This window comes from Balaenoptera physalus, assembly GCF_965194825.1.
Source record: "Balaenoptera physalus genome assembly, chromosome: 20".
NCBI lineage: Eukaryota > Metazoa > Chordata > Mammalia > Artiodactyla > Balaenopteridae > Balaenoptera > Balaenoptera physalus.
The window spans coordinates 38,722,532-38,750,510 of record NC_138901.1 but is presented as its reverse complement, the minus strand read 5'-3'; the positions used below and the strand labels follow the sequence as shown (position 1 = coordinate 38,750,510).

The following is a 27,979-nucleotide window of genomic DNA, read 5'->3' as shown; positions in this document are numbered from 1 at the left end:
TTTTTTGGCGGGGAGGGGGGTGTTCGGTAGAATTTCACATCATATCTGGAGTTAAGAAGAGGATGGGGAAGCTCAGCCCTTCACCCAAGAATAACCCAGTAATGACACCTCTACGCGTGGGAAGTGTTTCCCTCCGCACAGGGAGGATCTGAGGCTGCACCCCAGTGGGATTCCCTGCTTGAGTTGGAAGGCCACTCAGAGGTAGATGCGTATCCAGCAAGAGTGCGGAAGGTTTCGCTGGGATGAAATACCAGAGGGGAAAGACACCAAGTCGAAGGGGTTTCCCCCAGTTTGGAGGTAGGGGCTGTGCTGCGCGAAAGGAACTGAAGAGCCCGGGCGCCACCGTGGCCTGTGCCTTCCGCTGAGGGCCTGAGAGGGACGCGATGCTGCCGGGCACCGGGTCTGAGTCACGGGAGCCGGCCCGGCCGTGCCCAGCGAGCCAGCGCCAGACCCTGGCGTCCTCCATCTTCTCTCCTGAGCTCCCCCTGTTCCAGCTGCCTGAGCCACGGACCGCAGCACCACACACCCCCGCGGGGGGGGACGCCGCGCCCCATCCCCGCCCCCGGCCCCACCCCAGCCCCCCCGCGGGGGCCCTGACCCCACCGCCCGCGGGCACTGGCTGAGCTCCGAGGCGGCGAGCGGGCCGCGGGGACGCTCGGGAGGGGTCTGGGCCACTGGGGGCGGCGGCGGCCGGGTCGGGGCTCCCCCCCCGCCCGCGCTCGCCGCGGCGGTGGTGCGTCCCGGAGGTTACCGGAAGTGGCCGCGCTCGGCGCTGCCATGTTGAGGAGCCGCCGCTGCCGCTGCCGCCGCCGCCGCCGCCGCTTTGTTGTCGCCTCCTCCGCCTGAGGAGGCTCCCCGAGCGGGGGGAGTGGGGAGGAGGGGGGTCGGCCGCTGCAGCCATGGAGGCCAACTGGACCGCGTTCCTGTTCCAGGTACGGGGGGCCCCCCCGGGGGGGACACGGGGGGGACAGGGGGGCCGGGCCCGGGGCTGGCGGGCGGGCGGGCGGGCGCTCCTCCTCCCCTCCCTCCCGGCTCCGCTCTCCGGCCCGGCCTTAATCCCCCTTTGTTTTTCCGCCCGCCCGCCTCGGCGGAGCGGGGCTGCTGAGGTGAAAGGAGGCGGCCTCACGGGGTGCGGGGAAGAGAGCAGGCCTCGGGGTGACCCCCGGGCCCCCCTAGCACACACACACACACACACACACACACACACACACACACACCCTTCCCTCCCGCCCTGAAGGGGAAGGGAGGAGGCCGGTCGCTGTCACCACCCGCGGCCCAGAGAAAGGAGGGCGCCGGGCCGCTGGATAGCGCGGTCCGCTCGGCCACGGCGCGCCGGGCCCGGGCCCGCACCGTGGGGTGAGGGGGTCCCCGGGTCCTGCTCACTTCCCCCCCCCACTTCATCCATCTTTTCGTTCGCTCTCCGTTCTTTTCACCTCCCTGTCCTCTTTTTGTGTGTGTGTGTTGACTTTATGACAAGCCCCCCCCCCCGAGTCCCCGCGAATAGCGGGTATCCTTGGGCTCCCCGCCACTCCCCCTTCCCGCCGCCCCCCTCATGTTTACCCAGTTGGGGGGTGTTGTAAACGTGTATCCCCTCCCCAAACTTTTTCGTTGGATTTACGTGTTTTCATTCCCAAGCCTGTGCCGAGCCTTGGCAGCTGACACCCTCTCCCTCTGTCCAGCTCTCCCGCCGTCCCATTCAGCCCGGGGAATCCCCCGGCCGGGGGTTGGGGGGGGTGGCGGGGGGGCCGGGACTCCGGGAGGCCCCACCTTCTCCTGGGGCGCGTTTCTCTCTCGTCCCACCTCTAGCGTTTCCTCCAACCAAGTGGGGGAGACGGCCAGTGGAGAGAGCAAACAAAGTCCGCTTACAGAGCCCCCAGATGAGTCATTCGTGGGGTGTTGGTCTTCACTTTTTGCAAGAAACTTGAAGGTGACTGTAGCCGATGCGTTGGCAGTCCTCTAGCCCGCCCATCTGAGGTGGGGACCCCTATTTGGAAGACCTAGAACTTATTTTTTCCCCACTTCGTTTCTGTTTGCAAACGAAGCACTTAGTGGGCAGTAGTAATGAGCTCACGGGGAAACTTAGGAACCGGAGGTTAGGAAGCTCGTCACTTTAAGTGCGTTCTTCCCGCCTCTCTGAGTTATTTTCCTTCTTTGAATAACTTCGTGAAATCCCAAATGCGTAGGTTGGGCGCTTGAGACCTTTTGGAACTAACCAGGAATGGATGCAGAATTTTCAAAAAAGATCCTCCCAGCCACTGGACCCATCCCAGTGGAGTTAATATAAGGAACTGGATAATTCAAACAGTGCCTACTGTTTAGAGATGGTTTATTGTTTTAAGACATATTCTTTCGAATGTGGTCATTTGATTTTTAAGTAATTGAAATATATTCGGGCTTCTGAAAATTGAACATACCCAAAATTACAGAATTCACTAACTTGGCCCTTATTGTGATCTAGTATTGTTTTAACAAGTGCTTTGATGAGCTTGATAATGTGATAAGTCAACTTAAAAATGCATTGGAAAAAAATGATATATAACTGGCTTGCATCCAGGTTGGTGTAAAGGTGGCAAATGCTCTCTCTATAAAAAGCTTTCAAATGGTCATTTTAAAATATAGGATTAATGGGCCACTGCAGTGATTTTTCACTTGAGGAATGATTTAGATTAACCATATTAAACGTGCTCTCAATGGAGATTGAAAAAAAAACGAGAGTTCTTTATGTAAAGGAAAACCCTGTAACTAATTTTTGGAAAACTAGTTGAAAAATCTTTTGGAATACTTTTATTATTCTTTTCCTGGGGAAAGCAAATGCCAAGCATTTAATGATCAACTGTTTAATTAGATTTTATATTATTTAATTTTTTTCAGCTATTAAAATCTTTTTTCCCACCTGATGGAGAAGTGTGAAAGCTAATATTTGATCCTGGGCTTGGCAATGTGTGCAGTGAAAATTGTTGGAAAACTTATAATTTAGAGCCGAGGACAGTTGAATGGGTAAAGAGAATATTTCAGTCTTTTCTCTGGAAAGGTATGAATAGACTTACTCAGTTCCAGTTTTAAGTAATTTTCACTGGGGAAATGGAGAGTTAAACTCTCTCATTTGTTTCCTGGATCATCCTGTTGAATTTATATTTTAAAACAATTTAATACCTGCTTGCTTTCCAAATAACCTGGTGGAAAGTGAAAGCCATATCTGTTAAAATGTTTGATGGATGATTCTCCTAACAGGACATTCAAGATATGACTCACTGATGCCAGTTTCCTTCAGTACAAAATCTTTTACCCTCTGGCACTGGAGATTTCATGGTGCCATATTCTACCACCCTGGGTGATGAAATAACATTTCTGTTTTGTTTTTTGCCAGCCCCAGAAGAGGAAAGCTTGGGCAGGGTTAAAAAAGCCTTGCAGTTGAAAGAGATGGGAGATAAAATTAAAACTTTGGTTTGGTGATGCTAGTCAAATAAAAGTCTACCCAGAAGTTATATATTTTTAAAAATCACTTAACTGAAGGCAGGCCATGGTTGTTATTTTACTCTGTCTCTCCCCCAGAGAACAAGTTGGGGAAACCCAGTTCCCCTCTTAGAAGGCTTCATATAGAAGTGTGGGGATCCTAGGAATCCTCAGAGAGTGATTCCCGTAGTGGGCGAGGCATTCTACAGCATTTCACCCGAGAAGCAGGGACCTGGTGTGACCCTCCTGTGACAGTGAGCTTCAGCAATGCTGTAAAAATACTTTATGTTGCCACAGACATCTGAATTGGTAAAATGGCAGTAAGTGCTTTTAGTACTCCATCGAACTAATGGTTGTTTAGAATTGAAAAATGCCTCTAAACACTATAAGTCTGAACTTTGTCCAGAAGATTTGCTTTCCCTATTATCTGATCTGTTAGCCTTTGAAATTGTATATCTTGAGCTATCTTCAGCTGTTAACCGTTTGTATACTATACGGAAGCTTGGGCATCCTACAGCCAGGTTGGAAAGGGGGTACGATTAGAGTCCAAATTCTATAAAGTTTTACTAAAGTCACTTGGGTAGACCCTGACAATTACAGGAGCTCCATAAATTAAATTAAAAGTGGACTGTAATTCAGTATGAGCCCTAAGTCCAGAAAGATACTCATAAGTAAGCACACAATTTCTATGAGTACTTCCAGGACTCAAAGGAAGATTCAGTCAAAATTATTAAATTGAAAGTGGTTAGTTAACTCTGGATATGACACCTCCTGATGATTTAGGGAAGTCTGGTTCTAGGCTTAGCTGTTGTGCTGCTATCAAGTTGTGCTGCTATCAAGTAAGCATGGAGCTGTGTGTGGTAATGTTCTTATTCATCAGGAGAGGAGCTCTGTGTTTGTCTGTCTCTGTATTTTTTTACTTAATGGAGTGTAATGTAGAACTTAGATTATAGAGTGAAAAGGGTAAGTAAGTGTCTAGAGTGTCTGAGATGATGGGATGGGCCATTCCTAGGACATTGTATGCTTAAAATATTTAGAACTCTTACCTCTGAGTGCATGTATCCTTTTAGGATGACAAAACTCAAGTATAGGGGCTCGAGCTCACTGTCAAGAGTTTCAAAAATAATGTTGATCAAATACAACATATTAGGAAGAACTATTTCAGGAATTTTTTTCCATCATTTTCTAAATGTTTATCAGTATAGAGGTATGGAGAATTTTGGAAGAATCAAAACCAAGTGAGTAACTATTCATAAATACCAAGAACCTGACCCACAATGAAATTTTGGTTTCAGTGCAGCTAAAGAAAATTTCCAAGCAGTGTCCAGCTCCCAGTTTTGGAGTGGAAAAGCACTTTATAACAGCAAATGTCCAATACTTTAACTAGCCCTACAACTGCTAGAAGAAGATGAAAATGAAAGGAATTTAAATTATTTATAGTTTGTTTTCTCTTATTAGTCTGAGTTTAGGGTTTGAACAACTAGCGTTGCTAAAGGATGCAGACTTCTAGTGTAAGATTAAGTGAACTGAGAAACAAGTGACAGGCGTTTGCTGGGGGCTGCCTTCACAGATGCCTTCCAGGATGCAGACTCCATTTCAACCAACTCTTTTAGTAGAGTTAAGTGAAAACTTTAAAAGTAAACTTCACCACTAGCATATGTATTCAGAGACCTAGATTCCTTGTATTACTTAGCAACAGCCTCTTTCCTCGGTCACTGAGAGTTTCTGATGGAAGGGGAGAGACATCTATTTTCCTAGGTAAAATAGACAAGTAGATGATTACATGTCTATATGTGTATGTGTGTGAGTGTGTGGCTTGTGCATTACTGCAGTAAGGTACTGTTAAATAGTTAAGTCTGGAGTGTAATTTTTTTGACAAGTTATTTAAACTTGGTTTCAGCACTGACAGACTAATGCAGACTCATTTCATCAGCTGGTATGTCCCTTATGAACCAGGGTGGTGTGTAGTTTAGTCAGCTGTTTGAAAGCAAGATCACTGTCAGCAACTTACTCGCAGAAGTTTTGTGTCTGTGCAGTGATTTTAATGCTTTGTATTGGGAGCTCTGAGAGTAGCTAGGTGGTTGCTGGATCTCTGCTGCAGAGAGTAGCTTACAGGCTCCTTGATTGTTTCTTCTGGTCTCTATTGTCTGGTCTCTATTGTCTGAAGCATGTTGAATTTTGAAGGTCATTGTGAGAGGCTGAATTTCTGAAGTGTAAATGTTTGGTTTTAGGCCCACGAAGCCTCCCATCACCAACAGCAGGCAGCACAGAACAGCTTGCTGCCCCTCCTGAGCTCTGCTGTGGAGCCCCCTGATCAGAAACCATTGCTTCCAATACCAATAACTCAGAAACCTCAGGCTGCTCCAGAAACATTAAAGGATGCCATTGGGATTAAAAAAGAAAAACCCAAAACTTCCTTTGTGTGCACTTACTGCAGTAAAGCTTTCAGGGACAGCTATCACCTGAGGCGCCACGAGTCCTGCCATACAGGCATCAAGTTGGTGTCCCGGCCAAAGAAAACCCCCACCACGGTGGTTCCCCTTATCTCCACCATCGCTGGGGACAGCAGCCGAACTTCGTTGGTCTCAACCATTGCAGGCATCTTGTCAACAGTCACTACATCTTCCTCGGGCACCAACCCCAGCAGCAGTGCCAGCACCACAGCTATGCCCGTGACGCAGTCTGTCAAGAAACCCAGTAAGCCTGTCAAGAAGAACCATGCTTGTGAGATGTGTGGGAAGGCCTTCCGAGATGTGTACCACCTCAATCGGCACAAGCTCTCCCATTCGGACGAAAAGCCCTTCGAGTGTCCTATTTGTAATCAGCGCTTCAAGAGGAAGGACCGGATGACTTACCATGTGAGGTCTCACGAAGGAGGCATCACCAAACCCTATACTTGCAGTGTTTGTGGGAAAGGCTTCTCGAGGTACTGCATTTTGCTTTGCTTTTTTTTCATTATGGTGTCAGTACAATCTCTGTGTGATCTGGAAGGTTTATGTGAGAATAGATATTTGCAGGCCTGTGTTATTAGAGGAGATTGGTGACAGATAAAGTATTACACCTCCAGGTCTAACTCTAGTTTGGTGTGGCTGACAAGTGGTGACATAGTGATTAACTTATTATTTCATTTAAGAAGTGCCTTGGTGGACTCAGGCCTTCTTTCGGCACATCAGTACTTCTTATCACTGCGAAACCATTAGTTTTCAATTCATTTGGGTGGCTGGACATGAGATTCACTGCACAAATCAAAGAAACATATTCTGGAAGTTGGGATGACCTTGGAATCTCTTAAAACTTTTAAGAGAACGTTTCTTTCCATTTTTCTGTGGTTACTAACATTTCACTAATTTTCATTTTTAAAGGCTTTTAAAGTTAATGTAGTAGCAGTTGTCTCTGGCAAGTGTTAGGACTAAACTTTGGGTATTTTGTAATTGTAAAGAATCAAGACCTAATATGATTTGATGTTGACTAGGAGAGAAAATTAACAGGTAAAGGACTAAGACTTTTGTTTATGGTAAGAGAGGTAAGGAGGCTTGCACTGGGGGGTGGGGGAGTTGGTAATTCTGCTAGCTTTCTTTAAAATGTCCCCCACCCATATCTGCCAAGCATGTAAACATCACAGTAAGTAGCATTTCTCTGTGTGTGTTCCATTACATCTTCTGTTGAAACTCTCTCTTTCACAGGCCTGACCACTTAAGCTGTCACGTAAAACATGTCCATTCAACAGAAAGACCCTTCAAATGCCAAGTAAGAGTTAAAATGACTTATCCTTAGTGTAGCACTTAATGCACATTATCCAGAAGGTCTGAGCCAGTCAAATCTCACCTTTCTTGAATAGTATTAAAATCACTGACTTGAGTAAATGTGGTCCATTTGAATTCTGGTTTTATAAAATATAAATGACAGCTTCTGTTTCTGTGAGGCAAGATCATTTAAAAATGTAAATGTTGTTTTTGTTAAGCTACATTTCATTTTCCTTGGGCAACAGTATTTATTGTTATACGAAAAAAAATTTATTGTCTTGCAAAGGTCGTTGTTTATTTGAAATGAATAAATGAATGAAGTGTTTTAAATTAACTTCTGGGCTGATGATTGAGGTTGTTCTAACCGTAATCGAAGAAAATATGAATTTTCTCCCAAATGTTACCCACTTACTGGATTTTTGTCTGCTATCGCCAGATTGGAGCATTCTCTAATGACATAAGTTGTGGTAATGAAAAGGTTAAGAATCTTGCTAAATGAAATGACCGTGTTAGGCGTCAGTAATTCTGGTTTTTTGCTGGAAGTCTTTTTGTGCTCCTTTCAGTTAAATTTGTTAATGACTGATTTTATTAAGTAAGTGATTTGAATTCTAAGAAAAATCCAATTGGAGGAAGGAAGCTAGTGTCATTGAGTGATTACCTGCCATGAGGCCTTGGGCCAGGCTCTTAATTCACCAGTAATTTTGTGAGGTAGGTATTATTTTCATTTTACAGATGAAATAAATTCAGATAGGTTAGCTAACTTGCTGAATATTACATTGTTTAGTGAGTCAGGGAGCTGGATTTAAATCTGGGTTTAACTGACTCTACAGCTCACATCTTTTCACTACTCTGTTGATATTTTTTTTCTTCCCCTCAAAATGTAAGCATCCAAAATTCACCAGGTGTTTTATTGTGAGTACAATTCTAGGTAACACATGCAATTAAAATTCAGTTAACTCAGTCTGCTTGCTGACATGAGTAGGGTAATACCTAGAATATAACGTACTTTAAAATGAGTAGAACAGGATAGTCTATATTTAAAAAAAGTTTTCCTCCCTCATGCAGACGTGCACTGCTGCCTTTGCCACCAAAGACAGACTGCGGACACACATGGTACGCCACGAAGGCAAGGTATCCTGTAACATCTGTGGGAAGCTCCTGAGCGCAGCATACATCACCAGCCACTTAAAGACACACGGGCAGAGCCAAAGTATCAACTGTAATACATGTAAACAAGGCATCAGTAAAAGTAGGTGACACTTCAAATTGTATTTCTTTTGCGTTTCAGATTGATGGAACCTAGATTTTTTTCTATAATATATTGAAGATATTTTCACATGTGTTCTCAGGACTATATTAATGTTCACCTTACTTGTTTCCTCCTGTTACTAAAGTATGCAAACACGCATCAATGGACGGTGTATATTAGTGTTGGAAATACATTTTATGTACATGTATACAAGCAACGGTGATAAACTCTCCACTAATTTTGCTTTTAATCCTGCACCGTCTACTAATAACGTCCATGTTAGAAGAGCACAGTTTCCCTGCAGCTGTTTTTCAGTGTGTCCCTTCTTCTATGGGGTTTGAATAAAAAGCTTTAGTGTGTTAGGATTGTGGCAGCAGAAGCCATACTAGGAAGCTGCATCTTATGCCAGGCAATTTTAACTGTTGTTATTTAATGTTAGGAAGATTCTCAGGCATGAGTGCCCCCTAACTCCGGATAGTATTAATAACATGTCCTTCATAACCTAAAGATAAAAGCAGTGTTACATAGTTTTACTTCTCAAACCCAAATCTATAGAGAAAAGGGATAACGTACCCATTTGAATGTTTAAATGCTTTGCTTACCTTAAATTCAGAGTTGAAAAGATAGAATATTCCAGGGACTTGTGGATAAAATTCAATACTTGCATTTACCCAGGCTTTTTTTCTAAGATCTCCCTAACCACCAGAAGAAAGTGTTTTCCTAATTCTGTATTCTATTATATATGTACTTCATGCAGCAGAAACATGAGATTCTCAGAATAGGTGGCCAAAAGTGAATGGGAAAGAACGGTTAATGTGTTTCAATCTCATTTGTTTTTGCTTCTTTGTAAGTACATTGGATTTATTATCTAGCATGTCAAACTTTGTTAACTTTACAGAAATTTACTTTTAATGTACATCGTTGTGGTCAGGTAACTAAGTATGTTACATATTTTGATGAGCATTAATTATTCCATGCTAATATTACCCAAGTTCCATTCTAAAAGATGCTTGCTTTTTAATGTAGCAAAGAATTCTTTTATGTTGGTTTTCCCTAACTCTCTGGATTTTTAAAATTTATCTATTTTGACCAGTAGAGACACAGCAGCACAAAAGATGTACTGTAGTAAAAAACTATCCGGTCAAATGATAAAGATCATAGAGGCATGAGGAGTCAAAGTATCTAAGTTCGGATTTTGAAAAAATAGCCACACTTTTTCCAGGTAAATCCAGCGTTTCTGTCTTTGTCTTTGGAGCAGCGTGCATGAGTGAAGAGACCAGCAGCCAGAAGCAGCAGCAGCAGCAGCAGCAGCATGTGACGAGCTGGCCAGGGAAGCAGGTAGAGACGCTGAGACTGTGGGAAGAAGCTGTCAAAGCGAGAAAGAAAGGTAAGACGAGGCGTCCAGTGCTCACAGCCTGGCTAGTGTCTTTACCTAGTGTGCAAGTAACAAAGTAAAAGAGCCACAGCTTAGAGAATTCAGCTTCGTGGAAACGCTTTTATGCTAGGAAATACCTGGTAAAGTTATTAGCAACAAAGCTTCCAAGCGTCCAAATAAGTTTTTTTTACTAGGAAATAAAAATTCTTAGTACTTCTTGTCAGGTTCTTTCTTCTGACTTAATTTTGTTACACATTTGTAGCCAAATTTGGTCCTTTGCTATGTATGCTCAGAGTTCCTTTTTATGTTCATTTTTATGTCAACCTCCGTGCATTAAAGGCTCCTTTTTGTGTTTCTACAATAGTCCCACTCTTAAAGGTAGATGAAATATCCTCATGTGTACATAAGTTCATTTTCTTACAACTGTGTTATTTTCTGCTCTTTAGTGTTCTTTCTGAATTGTATTATTTATTACATATTTCAGACTCTGTAATGCTGATGTCTTTTTTTTCTTGGTCTCACCCTTAATCTAATTCAGTCTGTCACTGGGGCTGGCATTAGCTTAACATGTATGTACTTCAGTTGTTAGTGACTTTACTGTAATTGTTACTAAAACTGGGAATGGTTTGCTTTTCTCTCATATATATCTTATAAAGAAGCAGTTGGAGTATCAGTTTTCAGCACCGTTTTTTAACTTAGTAGTTGTAGCTTTGGCTTCTGGACTACTGTGCAGCTATTTCAGTTAAATAATTTTGTCAGTGTATCATCAGCCACAGGACAGATTCCTAAATTCCGTTTTTCCTTCCCCACCCTTGTCATGTCTTACTGTTTTATTTTAAATTCATAAGGAATCCCCTGCATGTAGGCTCTGCTGTAATTCCTTTGCTGTGTAGTTTCTTCCATCCTTTGCGTTCATGTAGTGCAGCTATTCCCTTCCTCAGATCCCTTCTAAACATCCTGTACTTGGAAAAAGATAAAAGGAATAGCTTTTCCATGTATCTACTGGCATTGGAGGAAAAGAATGCAGCAGCTCAGATAGGCTTTCCACTTTGCCTCAGGTGCTGCTTATTCCTGTCTTCCAGATGAATATTTGTCATTATTTTGATAAAATGTTTTGTGATAAGAGAAGGGGTGGAGAATGGCGGGTAGGGGAGAAAAATTTATATGTGTGTATGTGCCGTGATAATTGCATAGTGGGTTGAAAGCATATTATGAAGGATGTTTTGCTCAGAGAAGAAGTAAAAGTGTTTAAGTTACAGAAAGGGATAGGGTTAGATTAAAAAGAAAACGAAGGGGAGGTGGGAAGATGGCACACCCACCAAGTAAGTGAAAGCTTACTTGGTGAAAACAGGAGGAGAATATTTTTAGCATGCTACCATCACCTCAGAAGTGAGTTGGTTTTCTCCCTCATTCTTTTCTTCTGCACTCTTCTGTTTGGTATTGTATTTCAGTGTGCTTGCACAATAAGACTCAGTTGTTTAGCTCATCTTCTGATCTGCATGAAACAAAATGCTATTGTATTCCCATTTGTTGCATGAATCTCTTTGGAAACGACCACTGTTGTTAGAAACTTCTGTGTTCATGTTAGTAAATGTCACGTCTGGGGGGAGGAGAGACTCTTGACCTGAAAACCTGAACTTGAATCAGCATGTCCCTTTTAAATATTGGTCTTAAATAAGGTAATATAAGTTTCCAAACCTGGATGACAATCAGATCATCATCTCAGGAGCTTTTTAGATAGATAAATTTTCCAGGTTCCATCTAAATCTCACAATTGAATTTCCTGGGAAGCAGTTTTTTTCAAAAAACCTCCCTAGATAAATGATTTTGATCATCAGCCAGGTTTGGGAATCCCTGATATAGAGTATGGAACAATGCCAAGGTTACATCATGGTGATCAAGGAAGGGCTGCTCATTGACTCAGGGGTCCACCTGAGGTGATTTGACCATGCGTGGCATGCGGGCAGACCTCCATCTTCAGTCTCAAATGCATTTCTCCGTTTTGACAGCCAAGTCACAGCCAGCACCCCCATCTGTCTTCTTACTGCACTTTTCTGACACACCAGCAGGTGGTGCTGAATTTTGTTGAGGGGTGGTGTAAGGGGTGTCACCTCTGAGGGAAGTTTTCCTTAAGAAGTGCCCAGGCTTTGCTGATAACAAGGACCACGGTCCCCCAACTCACTGCAGGGTCTCCTAGCCTGGCTAGTCCCCTTTGGTATGGCGGGTGGTGTGTGGAATACGTACAGTTAAATGACACCAGGCATAAAGTAGGTGATTATGTTAGCCTCAGAAAGAGAAGAAGAAACGGGAGTGGGGAGGACAACATAAACCTACTGAGGGATACTTGTTCATTCTAAACAGCGTTAAGAAACAACCAGAAACAACAGGATTATTTAACTAAAATGATTTTCCTAAGACCAAAATAAACAGATGATATTAAAACAGCTTGTTTATCCATCCCTACTTAATGGATTTTTAAAACCTTAACAGAATGTGGCTTTACCTGTGAGAAGGCTTTAGAGTACATAGCATCGAGGACACACACCTCTCTCTGCTAGTTACAGTGTGCCTTGTGAGAAGATTTTTCTGATGATCTGTTATTGTGTAACCATCTGCCCAACTCTGTGTAAACAAGCTCTTCTAGCCTGGCCTGTGGGTGCTTGCTTCTTCCCGGGAAAGTCTTTAGAATTCAGAGGAACTACATGGAAGTGGTAGTGAGAATACTTAGCCCTACTTGATATCTCTGCCCCCCAGAGTGCCTTGCAGAAATTACCTGATCTTCCAGCATCACTGTGAGGTTGGTAAGTAGATCTAAACTCCAAAGCAAAAGCACCAAGGCTAAGCCAGTTGCCTCAGTCTTGTGAAAGGCACAGCATCAGAAAAGAGATCTGCTCTCATGCTGGGATTCCTGGCCCCCAGTCTTGTGCCCAGAAGGATCCTCCCTTCCTGTTGACCACAGGGTAGAAAACTATAATTTATTTTATTAAATGTTTGTCCTTTTTAATTAAAAGAAGTTGATTCAGAAACTGAACTGTGTTCACTGTTTTGAGAATCTAAAGGCCATTTTGTCTTCTTATTTTAGAAGCTGCTAACCTGTGCCAAACCTCCACGGCTGCTACGACACCTGTGACTCTCACTACTCCATTCAATATAACGTCCTCTGTGTCGTCTGGGACTATGTCAAACCCAGTCACAGTGGCAGCTGCAATGAGCATGAGAAGTCCAGTAAATGTTTCAAGTGCAGTTAACATAACCAGCCCAATGAACATAGGGCACCCTGTGACTATAACCAGTCCATTATCCATGACCTCTCCTTTAACACTCACTACCCCAGTCAACCTCCCCACCCCCGTCACTGCCCCAGTGAATATAGCACACCCTGTCACCATCACGTCTCCAATGAACCTGCCCACGCCTATGACTTTAGCTGCCCCTCTCAATATAGCAATGAGGCCTGTAGAGAGCATGCCTTTCTTACCCCAAGCTTTGCCTACATCACCACCTTGGTAAACAGTATTATAAAATCAAAATATGGGTTAAAGTAAATATTTACCAGCAACTTTTAGTTTATTAAAGCAAAAAGTAAACCGTGACATTGGGAGATTTATTACATTAGTTAATAGTAGTGTAGTAGCATTATTCTCCAATTTGGCTGGGATTGTTCAAAGTAGGGTGTGTATGTCACTTATCACTGGACCACTTTAGTTTAATCAGAAATTCCTTTTAGCTGACAGCATTGCTTAAACAGGATAGTAGTTGGCAAGATGAAACGCCGGAATTAAAACCAATCATAATAAAACAAAACCCATTTCAAAATTAAAAAGCAGCATTACTGTTTCTGATCCCAAGAAATCATTTTATTCTGAACACTAGCAGAACTCTTCTCCCCATATATACAAGGTGGATGGCTGATCTTAACCTGTTCTAAATCCACGGATTGAGAGCTAGTGTAAAATTGTCTGTGTTTATTGTTTTTATGAGTAAATACATGCATTGTCATAATAAAATGCATTTCAGAGAATATGCATTTTACCTTTGGGAATATGTTAATTTCAGGCAGCATTCCCTATGGGAAAGGTGATACCAGCTCTGATATGCAAAGCATATGATAATTTATCATTCTATCTTCAACATATAATAGGGATTGTGACCTGATATTTGGAGATGTAAATATTGCTCAGCATACTAATCCTGATGGAATATAGCATTGTAGTTGACTTTTTTAAAAAATTAAAAAAAAAAAAACAAACAAAATATACACATTGTGTTTTGGTAAGAAAAGGCCGCAGCTGACAGAGGAGAAGTCAAGTGTGCGGACAGGCAGACTCCTAACAAACAGAGGCCAATGGGACTCCTATCCAGGGGTCAAGGAGTACTTTGGAACAGTTAAAATATATTGCTTTAATTGGAAGACGCTGGAGGCACTGGGATGTGATATGCCCCTCTCTCTCCCAATCAGAGTCTGTTGATATTTCAACAGGGAAAGGTGTGTTAGTTGCTCACTAGAGTTTATGTCTTATATTAAATTGTATACAGTTTTTATTCTAACCACTAACTAGGTAGTATGCCCCTTCAGAACAAGCAGAGTGTATCTTTTTTTAAATTTCTCCTTCTGTTTCTTAATCAAGTATTGTGCAGATTTGTTCAACTTTGTAAATATGGACATCACTTTTTTTTCTTTGAGAAAACACTTGTATCAGCTTTGTCGGGTTTTCAGGGAGACAGCTGTCTGCACTCCCTGCAGAAATCCAGCAATGATTGTGCACGTTAAGACATGTGCTTTTTATTTCTTAGCAGGATGTTTTATCTCTGTACATAAAGTAGAAACCAAAAGCTAGGGAGACAGATACTCTTTACACCATCATGCCACACATTAATGTTTTTAAAGCATTGTGTTTTGAAAAAAAGTTACTAAAACCAAGACGCTGTGATTTTTTTTTTTAAGTTGCAATATGTTTTTGGGTTTTTTTCCTTTTTTTAATCTTGCAGTTAAGAGAAATGGACATTAGTTGTGTTAATCTTGCAGAATGTTTGCAGGACTGACTATCAAACTGGATGACTTCCATTTATACCCCACTGTGTCAGTTCAAGCATCAAAATACCTTGCATCAGAGGCAGACTTCCTACATCAGGGACAGGTATCTGTGTGTCATTATACAAAACAGTTCGAGGGGGTTGAACTACGTAGTAAAAAAATGAAATAAATAGTACTTAGTGTAAAATAATTTTATAAATGATCTTTTGTACTTTAGGACATTAAATTGTACAACTTTTGTATATATAAAAGCTTAGGAACTTTCTGTTTAGCAGGAAGGCAACACATTCCTACACTTTTAATGTATATGTTTGTTATAATGTCCATGTAAACATGCCCTATGTTTGTGCCTTTTAATTAGTTTGTCTCAATAAACAAAATGTAGAGAAAAATATGTAGCTATGACTTTGTTACAACTGTTCCTATCCACAGTACCAAAATGGTTTGTTTTTAATATGTAGAGCATTATGTGTGGACTACTGGAAGGACTCGTGTAGGGAAGGCCCAGGCGTGGCCCTGCTGAGGCCTGGATTGGGCAGGTCGTGGCCACATTTGGAGGAAGCCAACGTTTCCTGGCATGCAGCCCCAGGACCGGGTTCTGGCTCTGCCTGCTGGGACCTGCCGTCTCTCTCTGGCTGGGCTGGCAATCACAATCCTCTATGATTGAGACGGCCCCGGCTTCCTCCACAATGGCCCAAGGAGCAGTCCTCAGTGGGGGCAGGTGTGGACCCTACCCCCAGGCTAGAGTGTGGTCGTCAGAACCCTGAAAGTATTAGTTCTTAAAAAAAAAAAAAGATATATACTAGGAATGATTGCTTTATCAATTCATTGTATAATAAACAGGAGTGAGACTTCATTGTATGACTTCAGTTAAAATGATATTTTGTATGCATTCTTTATTCACCTTAAGCTTGTCTGCAATAATAAACCCATGTCGTGTCTTCTTTTGGGAGGGAGAGAGTTGGCAGGCTGGGGGTGGCAGTGGGCCACTGAAAGCAGGGGCCGAGTAGGTTGTGTGGTGAAATTCTCCTGTCTTGGAACTGGAATTGAGTTTTGATGCTGATGAACTGATTCAACCAAGTGTTGAAGGCACGACGGCCACCGCTCACGAAAAAAGCAGAGAGTTTGTTTTTCTCTTCTGGTTGTAACCTGGTTGAGAGCTTCCCCTTTATCAGATTGGCAGCTAAACAGTTGTATTAGATCATCCTCAAATCTGACATCCAGCCTGTTACGCTCTAGGGCTCGCTGCTTGGCCTACATTTGCCTTTTATTGTGTATCCATTTCCCTCCTAAGGTGTGCTCCTAAACGAAGGTTTCTATGTAAGCAGATGGATGATTTTTCCTGTCAATACCAGCACTGTATTACTAACATGCAAAAACTGCAGATTTATTTTGACAAATTAAAGTTAACCGGTCACAAATGTTATGATGGATTGCTTAATACCTCAGAAGCTTCACCATTTCGCCATGATGATAGAGACATTTTTGAAGCACTGCTTCTCCAGGTGTACACATCTTGATATTGGGCTGGAGAGAGAGGGAAGGACTAACGTCAGGCCGGTTTGACCACTGAGAAGGGAGAGTGGAAATGCACCAGACTGGCTGCAGTAAGAGAAGTAACCTCCGCCAGTCAGCTTGAGTAAAGCCCAGAGCAGGTGGGTTTCAAACATTTCTTTGCATGCTCTAAATCCAGTTTCTTTACTTGAAAAGGGTTTTAGGCCGGGTTGCCTACCCATTTATGTTCAACTAGATTCATCAGATGTCTCCTGAGTACCAACAACGTGCCAGGCACTGTTAGGCACTGAAGGGCATACAAAGGTGATTAAGACATGGTTGCTGCCTCCAAGGAGGCTAAGAGAGAGAGGACAAGTACCCGAGTGACAGTACCACCAGACAGCACATCAAGATGGATCTGACACCAGTTTTAAAAAAGTTTTGGATACCTACATCTGTTTCATATATAATTGAGGCTTTCTAAACTTCCTCTGATAATTGCTTTCGTCTCTTTATTGACTCAGTGAAAACAGCTGGAGGAAGAGTTCCTTATGTTGCTTTTGTCTGGAATGGGAAGTGTTATTTCACTGAGTTGCTAGTTAACAGTCCTGGCTGTCCAGGTGTTTCCACTCTTCTCAAGGGGCCCTGCTGTTTGGTCCTCTCTGGAGAGACCTGGGTTCGGGATGTAGAGGGGATGGTGGAGGTTTTCCCTGTAGCATCCTCAAGTATCGTTGCATGGAATGGTAATCACTTTCCCCTCCCAGGCTTAATCTGGCCTTCAGTCCTGCACTCTTTCCTCTCTAAAGAGTCTTGTAGCCTGAAAGAATGCCATCTGTCCCCATTTGGGCCTATAAATCTCCCCCACAACTGATCTGACCCTGGCAGATTACTGGATAATCTCTCCCTGTCTTGTAAAAGTAGGGGCCAGGCAGATCAGTGCATTATGGTTCACGGCTGAATACTGACTGAGTTTGTGCATTGATCTAGACTCCAGCTTCTCTTGGCTGCTCACTTTTGGGCAATCAAAGGCCCATGTAGTTCCCAAGAAAGGAATGGAGGGAGGGTCAAGGGCTCTGCTTTGGATCTTTGTGTGATCTAGCCCTCCCCTTGGACCAGCCCATCAGGGGTTGACTAGTTAGCTCTCTTCTTCCCAAGACAGGCACTTGACCCAGATCTTGGCCTTGGACCATGAGGGTCAAGTATTCTTTCCTTTACAAAAACTGCCCTGTCATGGTAAGGGAATGGAGTTTCACACTTCAGATTCTGTATCACCACTGACTTGCATCATAGTTTCAGAAATTTTCTTCATCCCTGATGATCTTTAAGTTGACATCCCACCTCCTTCCCAACTGTTAAATATCTCTTTGAAGAGTACATAGAAGAAGAAGAACTTAAAGTCACTCTTCTTATTGGAGTAAATCCTTTCTGATGTATATAACTACCAACCATGCAAGAAGAATTCTCTTGGATGTTTTGGTAAATTTATATTGTTTATGGAGTTTTCTCAAAGTGAGGTCCACCTGCATTTGGCTGTGTCAGCCCTTTCACCTGAATGTCATTTTTTCCTAAATACACCTATAAAGAGCCTGGGCAAGAACTAATAGGCTAACAATGGACATTTGAGGACAACTTCTCATTCTGCCAGTGAGCGATTCCTTTGGCACAGCAGCTAGAGAGGACAAGGAGACCAAGGGAAATGGAAGGGACATGCCCTTCTAGTGACTGGTCCAGCAGCTCTGTCTGGCAGTCAGTGCCCAGGTTCAAGGCTGGGAGGAATAATGTGCCAATTCCAGAGGCTGCTCATGGAGAGGGGAGCCAGCCTCAGAGACTGGGACAGGAAGCTAAGTCTTTGTCAACCTCAGGGGCAATTGGGGGCCACCAAAGCCATGGTTCTTACAGAGTCAGCCTAAATCCACTCAGAGATCAGGCTTGAAGGAGCCTGGATCCCCAAGGCCCTTGGTCGTGAGCCAAGAAATTCCTAGCTTTGTTAATGGTGGGAAAGGAGCCAGAGAGAAATTAGCTTTGCTTATGAGGTGAGGGAGAGAAGGGAAAGGGGGAATTTGGAGGTTAGAAAGAGGCCCAGGGAAGGGGGAGCGAGAGAGACTTTGGAGAAATTGTCCTTGTGCTTCCTGTGGTGTCATCTCCACCCTGTCCCCCTCCCCTTTCCATGCATCTGCCCCGCGCTGGACATGATTACTCAGAGGACCCTGAGACAGGCTGCTAGTCTAAGCCAGCTGTGATGATTTCAGCTCCAGTCAATGGGCAGAAAAGAAGACATGCTCTTCTTAGCCAGAAAAAGAACAAAACCAGTAGCTGAAGAAACAGGCAAGATTCAGGTGATTAGTAGGGAATCCCCACCTGTGGTGGGGACCCAGGAGCCACTTCCAGCTGAGGAGGTAGGGGTTCCCCCTTCCTGAAATCCTAGAGCTTCATCCCAAGAGAGTAGGCCTAGACTCCAGGGTGGCCTGTCCCACACAACTGAAGTTCTGCCACTTTGCCAACACCAGAAAACTGTGACTGTCAAGGATGTCTGAGGGAGAAGACTGGGGAGAGGGTGGAGTTGTGGAAAGAGGAAGGAGATAGAACCTTTGTATATTCTGTCCCTTAGGCCTAGAATGTCCTCCCCCAAGCAACCCTCCAACACATTTTCTCTGTTGTGAACCACTAGATATCCTTCAAAGTCTAATTAAAATGTTGTTCCCCCCGAAGCCTTCCCTGTAACTTTTAGGCAGTTGGTTCATTCCTCCTTGGTATACAGGCAGAATTGGGAGATACCCAAATAAAGTGGAGGTAGTCCAGGGCCCCGCAGAAGGGAGGCTAGTTCCTAAGTCGGACTGTATATTCCAAATGTTTTGCCACATCCCCTAAATCTCTGGTTCCAAATTAGTGGGACCACTGCAACCTGCTGCTGACTTGCCCTTGTATCAATGAGTCCCAATGTTCAGGAAGCCCGAAACACAAGGCACCAAGTACCAAGGCCAGAAACAGCAGCAACAGGTAAGTGAGGACCCCAGAAGATCCAGAGCAGGGCAAGACCTGGCATAAGGGACAGCTGGGAGGTGCTGTAATACAGGGTTGCAATTAAGAGCAGGGGCTTGGAATCTGACAGGCTGGGGTGTAAATCCAGGCTATGCCAGTTGGAACTGTGTGTCCTCGGGCAAGATACGTAACCTCTCTGGCCTCAGTTTCCTCAGCTGTAAAGCAAGGATGATAATAGTTCCAACCTAGTAAAGTTTTTGAAGATCTAATTCATGTAAAGTGCTTAGTACAGAGCCTGATATAGAGGAAGGAGCCTCAGATTCAATATACCCACCCCCCTCCACCTGGTCCTCCTATACCCTATGTAGTAACAGCAACATCAGTTCCCTCAGAGGCACCAACTGAGTTCTCCAAAAGAGCAAAGGAGCTGATTGCCTTCCTTCATGGCTTCCCCATCTCAGACGCTGAGATTCTGAGGATCGGCATCCAGCATGGGAGCCAGAACCTCATCTCGGGAAGGAGAAATTCAGATGGGAGACACATCTGACCAGCAGCTAATTGAAGGCTGCCCAATATGTGGCAGGGAGGGCTCAAGTTACACCGAGGTAATAGTCACCAGGTTGGGAGACATGGAAAATGTCAGGATATGTGCCTATCAGAGAAGTCGTTCCATCTCACGGCATTCCCCAACATGCAATATATCCAGAGAAGTCGCCTGTACAGTTTCCCTCTGCAATCTCACCATCCTGACAGAGTTAGTTCTTATAGCTTGCTGCTAGCCTGGCACGGGCCTGACCTCCTTCCTTCCCAAGAGGAAAGGGAGCGCCACCACCTACCCAGGCAGGATGTCGGCGAGAAGCCTGACATACTTCTCAGACCTGCTCGCTCCGAAATCAGCCCTCATCAGCTCCACCTATTTTCCCGAAGGCGTCCTGGACTCGGCGCTCTGAGAGAGGAGCCCCGCAGAGCGCGCGACAAATGTGGGTTTTGTCAGGGCTGGGTCAGTCAACCTACTACGGTGCCCAAACTGCCAGGCCTAACATCCGATGCCCTCCACCGTTTGGCCAAATCTACCTCGCCTGCCTCGTCTCCGCGGTCCGCGCCCCCGACCCCGCCCAGGGTAGACTAGGGTTAGAGCGGAGGCAAACAAACAACTCTGGGCGTGTCAGCCCCGCCCCGACTAGAGCACTGCGGAGCCGAGATTGGTTGATGTCTCCTGCGTTCTGATTGGTCGGGTGCGGGTGCTCATTCACAGGGAGCATTGCTCCACTCCCGCTGAAGTTTACTCCGATGCTGCTTCACTTTCTACACTCTGCACAGTAGTCGTGCACATTCTATGTAAATAGATAAAATTAAGTTCTATGATGTGCCTCCCAATATAGTGTTGGCCCCCTAAAGGATGGCCGAATCTGTCAGTTTATTGTATTCCATTTCCAAATCACACACGTGCCGGTGAATGGACAGAAGCTGCAGGAGAGCTGTGTTTTGCCTCTCGGGGTGAGGCTACGGCTTATCGTGGGATGCGGCTTATCCCGGGATGCCGTTTGCTGGGTTAGCTTTACAGAAGAGCCATTTTCCCAGCACCGATCCTTTCTATCATCTACACTTATATTTCACATTTCCTTGCCTTCTGTCATGCTGTTCCATACGGTAGGAATGCTTTTCCTTCTCATTCACTTTTTTTTTTTTTTTTTTTTTTAATGTGGTTAAATATTCCTGCTCACTAGCTCCTCTGGAGAAAAAGCTGATTGCAGGGCTTGGGCAGGGAAAACAGGGAAAGTGAACCTGGAAGAGTTATGAAAAACTTTTTATTTGGAAATAATTTCAAACTTACAAAAAGTTGCAAAAATGAAAATAATGCAAGAGACATCCATATACTCTACCCACATTCACCTATTGCTAACATTTTATCCCTTGCTTAATCACATATGGGCTCTCTCTTTCTATACAATTTTTTTTTTCTGAACCATTCCATGGTTTTTTTATACATCATGGACCTTACCCCTAAGTACTTCTGTGTATATTTCCTAAAAATAAAGATAAGCTCTTACACCACAGTCGAGTTATTAACTTTCTACATTTACACTTATATAATACTTTTATTTAATTTACCATCCATATTCCAATTATGATCTGATTATGTCCTTGAGAGCATCTTCACGCCCAGGACAAGGCCTAGTCTAGGGTCAGGTGTTGCGTTTAGTTGCTGTATTTCTTTAGTCTCCCTAAATCTGGACCATTTATACAGCTGGCTATTTTTAAAAAATTACAGACCCCTGCTTTTTTTTTTTTGATATAACATTCTTCATTTTGTGTTTGTCTGATGTTCTCCGTGATTAAATTGAGATTATGCATTCTCAGCTGGAATACTGCTGAGGCAATGTGTCCTCAGGATGTCATATCTAGAGGCACATGACGGCCCTCTGTGCCTCATAGGTGATGTTACTTTAGATCACTCAGTCAAGACATTGCCTAGTTTCTCCATCATATAATTACTGTTTTCCCCCTTGCAACTAATAAGAAGTCTGTGGGGAAACACTTTAAGACCATTCAAATATCCTGCTCCTCATCAAAATTTCCCTCTAGATTTAGCATCTATTGAAGGTCTGATCCAGTCTTTATGGTGATGGTGGAAACATCTCTGCGCAAGAAAGTCAGGATGGGAATGTATCAAAGAAGATGGGAATGTATCAAAAGAACACAGGAGCCAGCAAATGGCCAAATCCGGAACAATCTAAGCATAAAAATAAATAATGATAATAATAAATTATAAGCTCTTGGGAATTCCCTGGTGGTCCAGTGGCTAGGACTTGGCGCTTTCACTGCCATGGCCCGGGTTCAACCCCTGGTCCGGGAACTAAGATCCTGCAAGCTGTGCAGTGCAGCCAACAACAACAACAAAAAAATTATAAGCTCTTGAAGGAAAGGAAGAATCCATGAAGACATAAGTAAATGAATTAGTGTATCCTGCTGCTCCTTTAATTCTCAGTTCCGCTTTCTGGGGAAGCAGCCCTGCAGTGGCAGCTGTGCCCCTTAATGCTGTCACACCAGCTGTGCTGCTCCTTTGACCAGCCACCACCAGGTGACAGTTCCCTGACTAGGGAATGGAGCTGAACTGAGCCCTGGGCTCTACCTCCCCCTACCCCAAAGGGAGCAGGCCTTGCAGCCTCAAGTGCGGGACCTGGGCTGAAGGTCTGGACCCCAGGAACCCAGTCCTGTTAGGGTTGTCTTGCCCTGAGGGGCTCAGTCCTGCTCCTTGGGGAGAGATTTCTATCTTCCTTTTTAAAGAGACACCTGGGGGCTTCCCTGGTGGCTTCCCTGGTGGCACAGTGGTTGAGAATCTGCCTGCCAATGCAGAGGACACAGGTTCGAGCCCTGGTCTGGGAAGATCCCACATGCCGCGGAGCAACTAGGCCCGTGAGCCACAATTACTGAGTTTGCGCATCTGGAGCCTGTGCTCCGCAACAAGAGAGGCCGCGATAGTGAGAGGCCCACGCACCGCGATGAAGAGTGGCCCCCGCTCGCCACAACTAGAGAAAGCCCTCGCACAGAAACGAAGACCCAACACAGCCATAAATAAATAAATTAATAAATAATAAAAATAAAGGAATTCCTTAAAAAAAAAAAAAAAAAAAGAGACACCTGGTGAGTGAAATCTCCCTCAAAGATGTCACTCAGCCCTTTAGGGTCCTCCACCCACCACCCCGGAACTAGCTGTGGTATAACCCCAGGGAGGCTCTTCCACTGAAGAATAAGACATTTTTGCCATTTCTCCTAGTGCCCAGAGCCTGGCTCAGGGGCTGAGGAAATAGTGCTAGCTCCCTCTCCTTCCTTTCCTGGCCATTTACTGGTGCAACAGAGGTTCCCTCGCCCGAAGCACGAAGGAGCCCTCCCCAGAACCGCAAGGTCCAAAGGCTCCTTCTCCACCTGTGGCCCTGCTTCCCAAGTCCCCCAGGAATATGCATCCTGCCCCACCCCCAGCCTCCTCCATGGATCTTCACCACTGGAGAGAATCAGATCTGAACATCTGGATGAAACTGATCGCAGGCAGACCTCCTTGGAATTAAAAGAATGACAATAAGTAAAATAGGCATCATTCATTAAGTGTATTAGAGTGACGAGGAACAGACTCTGCAGCCAGACCACCTGAGTTCCTCTCCTGCCTCTGCGAAGAAACTTGGGCAAGTTACTTAATCTCTCTGTGCCTCAGTTTCCTAGTCTGTAAACAGGGCCTAATGGTAGTACCTAGCACAGGGCCGTTGAGGAGTAAATGAGTTAACAATGTAAATGTTAACTGGTATTATGGGTTTAATTTATAATTATTATAATTGTTATCTCCAGGGGTATAGTGAAGTGCATGGGCTCTGGAGTCACAGGCTGGGTCTGTGTCTTGGTTCTATCACTTATTGCTGGACCTTGGGAACACTTTTGACCTCCCTGTGTCTCAGTTTCCACATCTGTAAAATAGAAATGGTAATAACGCCTGCCCCTTGGTGTTTTTCTGAAGGCTAAATGAGCTAAAATGTGCAAAAATACTTAAAACAGGGCTAGACATTGTAAACATTCAAGAAAATTTACCATTTATTATTATTATTTTTAACCTAGTGGGGAGAAAGGTGATATTCTTATCATCATTTTAGAGATGAGGGACTCAGAGAGGTTAAGTAATTCGCCCAAGGTCACCCAGCTTGTAAATGGATACAGCTGAGATTTATTTGTACCCTGGTCTGACTGGCACGAAGGTCTGGGCGCTTAGCCACGATGCTATACTTAGGGGGTTTAGAGGGAGTTTAGGAGGAAGAAGGAATCTGCTGCTTCAAGCTGGGATTGCACATTTAACCTCTGTGAATGTTTAACTCCAGGCTGGCTTTCCCCAGGAGCTGGTCTGGTGCAGGACCAGGGGACCTCACTGCCTCAAACTCTTGGCATTGTCAAGAAAATAAAAATAAATGTTAATATTCTATTTTTAAATTCAAGCTTGTGCCTGCTCCGCAGATTCTTTAGTGTGGTGTTCCGGACCATCCACTGTCACGCCCTCCTCACCTTTCCAGCTTCATTTTGCTATGTTACCCACCACCCACCCTGCACTCTGGCCACAGTGGATATTTACCCACATCCAAATATGCCTCAACATTCCCTCCTCCGTGCCTTTGCTTATGCTGTGCTCCCAGATGGGAATGCCTTTATCCCCAGTTAAAATCTTTTTCATCTCCTGCCTCTTTTGCACAGCGCAAAAACCAACTTTTCAAAGGTGCTCTCTCTGACCGGTCCTCCATGAGAATTAACCTTTTCCTTCCTGGGCATCCCCAGAGCCCTCTGCTTACACCTTGATTTTAGTAAGTGTCACACTCTGCCTTGTATTGTTTTGCTAGCTGCTCTGTATCCACCTTGCCCTTAGATCTGGAGGCGGGGTGAAGAGGGGCTACATATTGTTCATCTTTGGGGTCTCAGCATGAGTACACAGGAAGTCAACAAAAATGGTCATACAACTGGATTGAAATAATCTAAGTTAGACAAAGTTATGGAGGAAAGTTACTTATATTTAACTTTCCTCTTTGCAGTCATATATAATGATTTTTGTGGGGGGGGCCACACTGCTCAGCACGTGGGATCTGAGTTCCCCCACCAGGGTTCTGCCAGGGATCGAACCCGTGCCCGCTGCAGTTGGAAGCGTGGAGTCTTAACCACTGGACTGCCAGGGAAGTCCCCAGACATAATGATCTTGAAAGCTATATACATATATATATATATGTGTGTGTGTGTGTGTGTGTGTGTGTGTGTGTGTGTGTGTATGATTATAAAGGAATGTATGTTCAGTGTGTAGGAAGTTTGGAAAATCTGGGAAAATACGAAAAACACTAACAGTAAAAGTTATCTATAAAACCCTCATCCAACAGTTGTTAACATGTTGGCATGTTTTTTTCTATGTTTATAACTAACTAAATAAAAATTACTAAATTGCCTCACATGGCATATTCTGTCTTGTAGCCTTCCTTTCCCATAACATATTTTGAATATTTTAATAGACATTTAATATTCTTTAAAAACAACTTTAATGGTTGCACAGAGTTCCATTTATCTACACCTAATCTCCACCCCACCACCTTGTACAGGACAAGCTGACAGCCTCTGAACAGAAAGGCAGGACCCCTGGAGCCTTACAAACAGTTACCAATGAAGGGAAGACACATGGTTTTTGTAAGGGCAAACCAGGCATGTCTCACCACCTGTCAGAAGTCAGTTCTTTGGCAAATATTTACTCACTCATGGAGCCAGCCAGGCCTCGGGCTGGGAGGTGCGGGCACTGAGACAGAAGACACCCCCTACCTCCCAGGAGCTCGTTCAGAGACCAACTACAATACCATGCGCTTTATAGAGGCTGGCAGGATGGACAAAGGGACGGCATGGGAACAGTTTGTTACGCAAGGGCAAGAGGGTTCAAAGGAAGTGCCGCAGGCGTGACATTGGCAGGGGCACTCTGGGAAAGGGTAAGGGTCCCAGGGAATCCTCCTCTCAGGTGGGAGTCAGACTGGCAATCCCACAGGCCTCCATTTACTGTCCTAGAAGGGGGTCGTTTACTCATTTTGGGGGGCCACTGTTTCCACGCTTCACCCATGTGTTCTTTCAAAACCCCAAAGTGAAATTACCAGTTCTTTAAAAGTTTCCTCTGAGTTTCTTAGTCAAATCAGTGAAGATGGAGCAAGGGATAGGATGACGCAGATTATCTGGATGTTTACCCCACTTCCTTTCCCACTTTGGGCCTTGTTAAGCTGCCTTTGGTGGTTCGAGGAGGGGAGGGGGTCCCCTGATGGCTGGGACCATGTGGTTGCTTCCAAACCCTCAGCCACACGCTCTTGTCACCATTCAGGCCTGCCATTTGTCCTCGCTGGGGAACTCCCCAAGGGAAATGTCCTGTTGGGGGAAGGGCCTCCCTAAGGCATTTAAATTTCATTCTCCCAGCCCTGGGGAGTCACCCACATCTTTTCAACAAGGCAGAGACATCACCAGTCTATGCTTTAGAAAATAACTGCAAGCATTGAGGAGGACCGATTGAAAGGCAGGGGACCTGGTGGCCTGAGCACTGGGAATGCAGAGGGGAAAGAGTCCAGAGAAATTCAGTAGTAAGCCCAAGTTTACTTAGGGGTGTGAACGTGGGAGAGGAGAAAGGCAGTGTGTGAAGTTGGTGGCTTGAGTGAATGGGATGTACCCTCTCCCAGGACAGAGAATTCTGGCACAGGAGATGCAGAGATGAAGGGCTCCAGACCAGCCATGCTGAAGGCGAGGCAGTTGTGGTGCAGCTTGTCCAATCAGGAGTTCAAGAGAGGGGGCGGGTGCAGGAATGGGCCATCAACACACTATTATACCAATACCAGCACTTATTGAACATTTAAGGCGCTAGGCACTGTTCTGGGCACTTCACGTGTGAATTTGTTTAATTCTCAGCACAATCTTTTGAGGTAGGCACTGTTGTGAGCCCCAAATACAAATCAGGAAACAGGCACAGAGGGAGTTAAGTAACCTGCCCAGAGTCACACAGCAGCAGGTGGCGCGGTCAGGGCTTGGTACCCACTCTGCTCTCTTCCCTCCGTGAGAGCATCCTGGGAATTGCAGGATTTATGGAAAAGTGAAGAGGACTGTGCCCTGGCAAAGCCCCTGAGGCAGGCAGAGCTGAAGTAATGAAGGAGTTGGTGGGAATTCCCTGGCGGTCCAGTGGTTAGGACTCGGCGCTCTCACTGCCGAGGGCCCAGGTTCAATCCCTGGTCGGGGAACTAAAATCCCACAAACCATGTGGTGTGGCCAAAAGGAAAAAAAAATGAAGGCGTTTGTAGGAAAATCAAGAGGATAGGAGGCCTTGGGGGTGAGAGTCCCCTCAAGGAGGAGTTAACGGCATCCCAGGTGACAGGCGGGCCCAAGGGTGAGGTGGGGAGGAGGCCAGTGGGTTGAAATGACTGGGAGCCACTGGTGCCTCCTATGGAAAGGTGTCTCTGTTATGATGGGGAAGAAAGCTGGATTTCAAGGATTGAATGGGGACTGAAGAAGCAGAGAGATTATGTAAGGTTGGTTTCTTCTTAGAGGAAGCCTCCTGATGAGTGGGCAAGAGAGAAATAGGGCAATGGTCTGAGGGTAGGGCAGGGTTGGGGTAAGGGTGTCTTACCAGGGCACATTCTGTAGTGTTTGTGGGTATGAAGCGGGGCGGGCTGCGGGGCAGGGGGAGGAAAGAAAGAACTGGTAGAGTTTCCTGAGGCAGGCAGGAGCGTTGGGCTTGAAAGCAAAGGGACATCTCAAGCTCTGAGATGAGCAGAGACAAGAGGGGCCCGAACCAGGGTAGAGCCAGGGAAACAAAGGATGGGGAGAGTGAGGAGGAAGGAACAGGACTCCATAACCAATAGACTGCAGGGGAAGGAACACTTCGGACTGAGGTTTCCAGCTATGAACCCGGGGTTGGGGTGGGGGAGGCTTGGGAAGGAAATGCTCTGGACCTCTTGCCTCCTTGCATTTGGGGTGTCCAAGGGACCTGCAGGAGGAAAGCCTCTGTAGGCAGCTGGGTGTGAGGGGCTGGAGCCCAGGAGGGTGGGCTGGCCTGGGGTCCTGGGGAGCATTCAGCTCAGATGCAGTGGTGGGAGCAAGCGAGGTTACCCAGTGGGGTGTGA

The 27,979-nt window shown here is 45.0% G+C and overlaps 1 protein-coding gene and 1 long non-coding RNA gene across 4 annotated transcripts; one reads left to right on the top strand and one right to left on the bottom strand.

The window, feature by feature from the left end:
• Positions 1-80: 80 nt before the first annotated feature.
• On the top strand, positions 81-16,276 carry VEZF1 (vascular endothelial zinc finger 1). 3 transcript variants are annotated; one of them, XM_082441002.1, is made up of 7 exons: positions 81-932; positions 2,872-2,997; positions 5,685-6,379; positions 7,137-7,200; positions 8,262-8,445; positions 9,704-9,832; positions 12,903-16,276. In XM_082441002.1, the coding sequence occupies exons 3-7, from the start codon at positions 6,120-6,122 to the stop codon at positions 13,328-13,330; spliced, it is 1,065 nt and encodes a 354-aa protein (XP_082297128.1). In that variant the 5' UTR covers positions 81-932; positions 2,872-2,997; positions 5,685-6,119; the 3' UTR covers positions 13,331-16,276. The 3 variants fall into 3 exon arrangements, with proteins under 3 accessions (XP_082297128.1, XP_082297127.1, XP_082297126.1); XM_082441001.1 differs by lacking the exon at positions 2,872-2,997; XM_082441000.1 differs by lacking the exon at positions 2,872-2,997 and having other exon boundaries at positions 8,244-8,445.
• On the bottom strand, positions 14,056-27,501 carry LOC309650107. Its single transcript, XR_014257416.1, has 2 exons — positions 20,165-27,501; positions 14,056-16,382 (listed from the first exon to the last, which is right to left on the bottom strand). It is a non-coding gene; the product is annotated as an uncharacterized lncRNA (long non-coding RNA).
• Positions 27,502-27,979: the final 478 nt, after the last annotated feature.